This window comes from Zerene cesonia, chromosome 29 (genome assembly GCF_012273895.1).
Source record: "Zerene cesonia ecotype Mississippi chromosome 29, Zerene_cesonia_1.1, whole genome shotgun sequence".
Classification (NCBI taxonomy): Eukaryota; Metazoa; Arthropoda; class Insecta; order Lepidoptera; family Pieridae; genus Zerene; species Zerene cesonia.
Window position 1 is genome coordinate 2,041,356 of NC_052130.1, and position 8,866 is coordinate 2,050,221.

At 33.4% G+C, this 8,866-nt stretch overlaps 1 protein-coding gene across 1 annotated transcript in view; it reads left to right on the top strand.

The window, feature by feature from the left end:
• LOC119837792 (ABC transporter G family member 20-like) overlaps positions 1-8,866 on the top strand; it is a 46,515-nt gene that overhangs the window by 16,697 nt on the left and 20,952 nt on the right. Inside the window, exons 2-4 of the mRNA XM_038363549.1 lie at positions 5,356-5,521; positions 5,779-5,938; positions 7,991-8,253. Of these exons, the coding sequence (XP_038219477.1) occupies positions 5,406-5,521; positions 5,779-5,938; positions 7,991-8,253 (539 nt within the window). The 5' untranslated portion in view covers positions 5,356-5,405. The remainder of the gene's footprint in view (positions 1-5,355; positions 5,522-5,778; positions 5,939-7,990; positions 8,254-8,866) is intronic.

Below are 8,866 nucleotides of genomic sequence, written 5' to 3' on the forward strand. Positions count from 1 at the left end.
AAAAAAAAAAAAAAAAAAAAAAAAAAAAATTATTTTTTTGTCTAGTGGTAAGGTTTGAGTATTCACTTTATAGTTATACAATTCTTAGAGTTATACAATTTCAATAGTATAAGGACGGAAGAATTAATTTCTAGATAATACTAGTCACTAGCAGTTTTTCTGTCTCATCGTAGTCGAGGCGTAGCAGAAATGTATCTAATGATTTGCTGCAAAGATATCTACTCTTCTCATTTATTTTTATTTTCTTATTAATGTAGTTATATAAATAAGGAGCAATGTAAAAAGCGAATTTTGAGCGAAACGAGTTTTACAAGATGGTACACTGTAAATCTCATCAATACGATTTTTTCTTTTTGTGACGCCAGAGGAAGATGGAATTATAGAATGTTGTCTTTGTACTATTATCTTAATATACAATTGCCTGACAGTGAGAACGCGGCATTCCTTGTATCCAAATTTCAGATATCCAACAAATCTGTTGATTTGTTGGATATCTGAAAGGCTTAAATTGCAAGACTTTTAAAATACATCTCTGTGTGCGTTCAAGTTTAATAAGTGTTGATTTGTTTGCGCCACCCCAAGCGGAGATACCATAGTTGATAAGCGATTGGCACAAAGATTGATAAACGATTTTATTTGTGGCTTCATCCTTTAAGTGTCTTAGTTTTTTAAAAATTGGGATAAGCTTACGTAAGTAAAGATATACTTACGTAAAGATTTTGTACATATTCGCTACGCACCTACTTATAGGTACCTTCGATGAAAGATAAATCTTTATGATATGAATAAAACCACAAGCAAGATTTGTGTTTTCCCTAAAATATTTTCCTTAATAATTATAGTATGTTCGATTCTATTCTGCTCACTTGGAGGAAAAGAAATTTATCCATCATTCCCACAATGAAATCGAATAACGTCAAGGTTATCATAGATTACTATTAAATTCCAAGTTAAATTACACCTTGTTTAACAATTATATTCAATTAACTACTCAATGTACCTTGTACAATTAATAACGCTTCTGTATCCTACTCTATAATTTACATTATAATTATCTTATAGTTACGATTTACATGAAGCATAAACACTGAATACTATCCAAAGAGTACCTACTTATGACTCAGACCGGAGGCCTGCGTCCATTTCCTCACCCTTGCCGATCAACTCCTTTTGTTTCGTAATCCACTCCTTTTTAACTATCCTCATTATCCATACACACTGGCATCACATCTGCAGAAACATTACTTCTATAACTGTTCACGGATGGTGATGACCGCTTACCACCAGGCAGTCACCAGCTCGAATGCCCGCGATGACACAAAAAACGTGTTTACGAATTCAATCAAACAACCATTATGCATAAGTAGCCATCCGGCTTCCCACAGCTGGAATTATTCATGTTATACAAATGGTTATATTCTTTCCTCTGAAATCACTATCCATTTAAAAAACCCGCATCAAAATATACATACTTTCCATGACGAGGGACAGACAACGTTATGCGGCTTTATTTTACACTATGTGATGACATAACAATCTTCATCATCATCAATATCAACACACTTCGATTCTTCGTACCTTGTTCCATTACATGAGCTGTCCCGCTGCTCTTCTTTTGAACTTTGAAGTCGGTTAAAAAGAAATACACTTTAAACATGGCTATCGAAAGTAATAATATAATTATTTAAATCGATTCACCACGTAAGTGTTGATTGACGGCGAAATTGTACAGCATGAAAATCATACTAATTGACGCGACGCGACATAGAGGGTTGTTTCGTAATAGAAGATTCTAGATAAAACATATTGAACTAGATGTGTTATGGGCTACGAGATGAGAATATTAATTATATAAGGGCCTATTGATTGGAACACAACTCCATATGTTACATAACAAGGAGCAAACGGGCACAAGAAGTATTCTATGCTATATAAATATCCATACAGTATATAAATTAATATATCTGCATATCACTCTATCTATTTATCTCTTCATCTATTTATCTATAACTTATTTGTTTATGAGTCTATTTTCTTTATGGGTAAATAGCTACCAAAATATAAAAAAAGGTAAGTAAATTTATATATATTGCTATCCATTTATCGATTCGTATCGCTGTAAATATTTTAATCAAATCAATTAATTGAAACATTTGAATGAACACAGCTAAGCGGAATACACAAAAAAAATATTCAAAAAGAGTCCAGCAAACAAAATTTATAATATTACATTGTATACCTTCGTTGTTAAGTTCAATGATACAAAGCTTTAATCATCTAACAACTAGTCACCTGCCCCGACACGCTCGGTTGTAATTATACATGTTACATATACTTATGTATGGTTGTAATTATATATGTTGATATGTACCACCACAAAGCTAGGTTGGCTTTTTGGTGTTACATATAATATAATCTATGTCACTCAGTGATCTGATGCACTTTTCTAATATAGAAGGAAAGAATTTTTGAAATCAGTCCAGTACTTTTAGTGATTTTACTGATCACTGATCCTTGATAAATGTGTCAAAATCTAATCTAAAGGAGTCAATTATAAATCAACCTATAAACATACAAGTGAAGCTAATAAACGCGTGTTAAAAGCACGCAAGCATATTAGTTCAGTTGACAAAGATATCTCCCTACTATTGGTGATATTACACTACCATTCTTGGATCATATAAATGATCATATGTTTGATTTAACTGACTATCTAATTTTATGAAAAAAAAACGAATCTTATCTCTATATTACATTATCCAATAAAATTGACTCGTAGATCTATGATCTGAAATAGATGATAGTGTAATATCCCCATATCTAATATGTACCTGTGTCTTGATCCTGTGTTTTAATCACAAACAATGGAGGTCGCTAATCTCAGAGGTCGCGGATAAGTGGATTCGTGAATGATGTAACTGTTACGGCACCATTCCGAGCATCCACGTAACAATTGCGTCAGATGGTTATCCACTGGTCGGATGTTTGTTTTACTAGATCTTTAATAGGCAGATGAAGATTTGTAAAGTAAAACACACGAAAAGTGTGACACAGACTGATTATTGTTTAAAATACCACAGATAATATAATACATTGCAAGTAAAATGCAAGTGTATTGATAGAAGCTTTGCTAGGAGTTTCAATGCACATCTTATGTTATGACATACATTAGATAGTTTTCTATTTACAGTTCAATGTAGATTTAATAACAGTGGTGTTTTAATATATTTTTATTCATTGCTCCGTTTTAATCGACGTTTTCAACAACAAAGTGGGTTCTCAATTCGGCTGTATTTATTTATTTATTACTTTTTTACTCTATAACTCCGTGGGTATTCAACTAATTGGCGTGATTATTTTTGTGTTTGATAATACGTTGTTGATATTTAGTACCGCTTTAGAATGTAGAAGAAAACCAATATCGAATTTTAGTAGCCACTTAATTAACCCTAATATGCTTAATACTAAAACTATATTATAAAATTTTAATATGCACATGATACGGATATTTTGCAAAAGGTAGCAACGGCCGACGAGCATTATCGTTTTAAACTGTCCGACGTTAGTGGGACAGTGGAACAGGTTTGATAACCCACATCTCATGTTTTGCTGCTAAAAGTGAAAGACATTCGATCTTAATTCGCAAGTGAAGCCATTGAACTGGCAAGTTGTTAAGATTGGTAGAGTGCACCATCTGCTTGGAAAACTGAATTATATAAACCGAATATACGGTTCATTAAAAATACTATAGATATAGTATTTATTATATGGGAATTAATTAATAAACAAAATGTAAAGGTTGTTGTAAGAAAAGCGTCGAGTGTTTGAAGTAAAACAAAAAGAAAGAAAAATATTTTTTCCTTCAATGTATTATTAAAGATTGTCTGTTTACCTTAGCTTCCATTGCCATATTTTTCTACTGCTTCAGGACATTAAGATTAAATCATGAAAATAATTATATTATCACCGATCCTTGATATGTATACAAAATTTGAAGTAAGTCCGTTTAAATTGGGTCAAATTAGAATACAACCTAATCTACTCGGAAAGATACAAACATATAAGCATACAGATGGAGCTATTAAAGCTTAGAAATTAAAAACTTTTCAACGGATTTTAAACGCGATTTATTCATTATATTATTAACCCGACGTTTCGAACACTTTACAGCGAGCGTGGTCACGGGGAGACTTCAGTCTTCAGTCTCCCCGAGACCACGCTCTCTGTAATTTAAATGTATAATACTCGCGTAAAACCAAACACAAGAAAATACTATTAAAGCTTGTTCAAAAAACACTTCAAATGAAAGTCAAAAAGACTAGGGCACGGATTGGTCTACTTACTAACGGAGCAGGACCGTCACCCACTATTACGCAATTCTTTTTTTTATGTCATAGCGGGCAACTGAGCTGGTGGTTAGTTTCAATTAGTTCTAACCAGGGAGAACTCGTTGTTGCGAAAAACGATGAATAGGCAATGAGTTATATATAATTGTATGTAAAGCAAATAAATAACTTATTAAAACTTAAAGATAATTTGTCATCTATACCTATTTTTTAGTTTGCCATTAAAATGATAAAATCGATATAAATCTATGATGTCTGGAGAGTAAAACTAACCTATCACTAGATGTTTGATTTAAGGCGTCATACACCTAATGGCGTCTATGATGATCAGTGATCTGCTAACAGCGTCACCCACAACATTTAATTGTAGGCCTAGAGATGATTACAGTAGATCCACAAATTATACAAGGTCCAAATTGATATAATCGAAATTATATCAAATAGTGTCTGTTATAAATAGGTATATGAAAGCCACGTTAGTTACACGATTAAAATCTTAACGTATTTTAGTGTTTTTTTAGGTTGGTCTCCGAGGAACTTTTATGAGAAACTTTTAAATAAAAACATGTTATGGCAAAGTCAAATGTAATTCCTGTTATGTACATGCCTTATGTATAATATTTATTTGTTTGAAGGAATATACAAGTGCATGATCACTATAGTTAGTGTTTACGTCTATCTCTTCTAAAACTCTGCAAAATCTGTTAAACTCACAAACTTTAAATAGCGTAGAAGTTTTCCTATTAGGCACATATCTGCACAATTCTCGGCGAATCGGTAATATCGTATTTACTTACCAAAGTATTTAAAATGTTACATTATAGTCCAATAATTATACATGTAAAGAGTTAGCGAAAAGAAATTTTAAAACGTATAATATTTTGTGTCAAGGTGTAAAATTTAACAACATAACTAAACATTAGAACAATCCTCGAAAATTGAAATATAATCGAAATATTTCCTTGCTTCGAAAGCATCCTCATAAGTTATGTTATTTTTTTAATTCTAGTTGACATGAAAATGCGCGCCAACTGAACTGTCAAAAAGAACAACATCAAGATGGCGACGCCGGCCGTAGTGGTCGAACGGGCATGCAAGTACTACGGTCGAAAGGACAGCAATGATTACAAACCTGTACTGCAGAACTTGGACATGACCGTCGAGAAGGGTATTATGTAAGTTATATAATTTACAAGTTTCTATTAAGCGCTTGATTCGATATTGGGGTATATGTATGTAAACATTAGAAAATGACCGGATTACACAGTAACCTAGTTGAAGTGTATTAAAATAGCATCGTTTACGCTTAAGTATTTTAAAAAATTTAAATTATTAATAAGAAACTAGTGCAAAGTCGGTTGACCGCCTTCTGAGTCCATAAAGAAAATCTATCGCATAATACGTACCTTATGTTGATTATTTTTTTTTTTAGTTACGGTCTCCTGGGCGCATCGGGGTGCGGAAAAACTACCCTCCTTTCTTGTATTGTGGGTAGACGGAAACTCGATAGCGGCGAAGTGTGGGTACTTGGTGGGAGACCTGGCGAGAAGGGCAGTGGGGTTCCCGGACCTAGGGTAGGGTATATGCCACAGGTATGATATAATTTTTATTTTGGAAGAGAAATACTTTAGAAAAGTTTCAATGTTTTATATGGCTAATTAATATAACAGATTTATCATTTGTCTTTCGTTGGCCTTGTTTTGTTTCATAAAAGAGATACAACAAAATATAAGTAACACATAGTTCTTTGGATATTTCTTTAAATATTTTTTCGTGGTTTATCTCAATTTAATGCCCATAGATTATAAAAAACTTAACTCGTACCGGTTTGAGAGCTCAACTGATACCTCTGTCAATAAAGAGGAACATTTTTTCAAGTATTCGATATAATTAACTTAGAGCCCTGCGCTCTGCCTCACTATGAAGCCATGGCGACGTTGCCGGCTACGGATCCTAGCAGTTAAGATAAAAATATCCAATTAGCGATGTTGCCAAACCGTCACCAAGTATGTTCCATATGTGTCTAAACACACTATGCTGATTTAAGTGCCGACGTATCCACTATCTAGCTGATACGATACACTATAAGTGCCGAACTTACGGAGCACAAACTGGAGCAGGATCTTCAGCACTATCATGGCAATCAGCCAGTGACGTCACCATGGCGTTTTGGCAGAGTTCACGAATTTAGCATCCTTATTAATTATATTTGATATAAATGCAATCTCAAATAATGCAATACTCGTCGGACGTCTCATTATTGTTTAGTAAGTAACAGTATCTAATTTACTAAAATGTATTAGGAATTCTATTAAGGTGTTTTAAGTTGTATCTTCAACTATATTTATAAAATCAATATAATTTTAATAGTCAAAGGCCGCTCGATAAATTGATATTTTTAATTCAAAATAATATTAAGGTTTCATTCAACTGAAGGGTTTTGTTTATTTATTTTTGTTATCGTATGTATCACGTGCCATTACAGTTAAATGTACATACACAAGTAATTAAAAAACTGCAAGTATTTTTAAATACTAGTCCGTCTATTATTATGTCTGTCAAAGCCAGCAAGACAATTTTAATGCTAAACTGGTAATAAGAGTATCACATAATAAATAATTACTCTTCCTTTTAGGCATTGTAGTTCAAGGGATTATAGAAATAAATAAACGATTCAATTAAGTATATAGATAATATATGAAAACAGTAATGTTAACCGCCTTGGCCGATTATTTAGAAAAGCCGGTTTTAGATTATTGTAATTATTACATTGGACATGCGAATTTTAATTAACTAGCTATTGCCCGTGGCGTGGCGTAGCTTCGCCCGCATATTTAGAAAAGTGTAAACACGCGTATCACCATCCCTGTTCGTAAATAATGATAAATCAAACTTTTCTTATTTACTCTAAAGTTCTAAAATAAAACCAAAAAAGCTCGTCATCTTACCCATCCTCTGTAAGCATCAAAATGCAACAAGCGTAGCAAATAATGCGCTGCAATGTGTATGTAGCTCACGGACTTGCCCGTTTGGAATTCTATGACGTATTCTATTGTTATATTAAATTATTTATAAGCGAATATGACGGTGTACAAGCCTTTTTTATGTCATACTCATTATGCTTCCTGGGATTCCCGATTCCGATAATAGTTTGGTATGCAGATTAGTCCCGACGTGTAGGCTGGGCTGGAGATCGACTTAAGATATTGAATATTGTAATTCTTATAACGCATGGATGTGCATAACTTGAATTTAAATAGTTCTGATCTAAGGTTCTGATAAATCCAAGTCATTACATGTTTCCTCTTCTGAATATCCCAAAATTAACAATTCATTATCTTCTTTCTTATCTTCTCTAGCGATATCTTAAATATAGCTAAATTTGTAGCTGGCAGCAATTTGGAAAATAAAATTTACAAACTATCATAGAATGAATCAAAAAGTAGACAATAATCGATTTGGTAGATGTTATAAAATCTCTGCTTTATTTCACCCAAGTCACAGTCTTTTAACTTGAAATTTGCCCTTCGTTCTGCATCATTATACACCTAAAATGTCTACTACACAGCCACAACCTTAAAACGCGACTACAAAAACTATTCATAAATAAAAATAAGCATGCTTTCAACCCCCCTTCTTTCCAGGACATAGCCCTAGTTGCCGAATTCACAATCCGCGATGCTATCTATTACTTCGGGCGTATTTATGGCATGAAGACGGAACAGCTCCACGATCGCTTCAAGTTCCTCAGCGACCTCCTGGAGTTACCAAGCCCTGGGAGGTTCATTAAGCAGTTATCTGGTGGTCAGCAACGGCGGGTTTCCTTGGCTGCTGCCCTGGTTCATGACCCGGAATTGTTAATTCTGGATGAACCGACTGTTGGCCTGGATCCTATGCTGCGAGAGAAGTAAGTGACTTTGAAGCTTAAATACTACTAAAACAAGATAAGACTTGGTAGTTTTTGATAACTTTTTTTTTACCAAGACAATAATACTTGAAAGGCGCAAAAACGTGGAGGACCTTTTTTCTATTGAGCTGTTTTGAACAATTACATTTTTTTTGTCGTGTTTATTAGATGTATGACAGCATTTTCCTTCCTTCATTATGCCTAGTAATAGTTATATGTTATACCATTTATTACTCAAGAATGGCTAAAAGAACTTTAATAATTTCATCGTATTTGAATTTGTCGCTACTTGAATTAGGATAAACGTCAAATATTTGTATATCTTAACAAAAAAAATCTATCCGGGCATAGTAGGGGCGACTTTTACCATTGACTCATAGCTGTTGCGTAAACATTTAGTTCAACAAGAAATTAACATAGTGCATTTATAATATGGCTAAGATCGCTTAAATTCGCATATAAAATACACACCTCAAACATTTTCTCGACTTTTAAGGCGCGCCGATAATTAGTCTAATCACGTATAATTATTTATCAGGGTGGAGTCAGTGTTCAATGTACGACTATTTATAATATGACGGATTCATATACGTTTATACAAATACCACAGTAT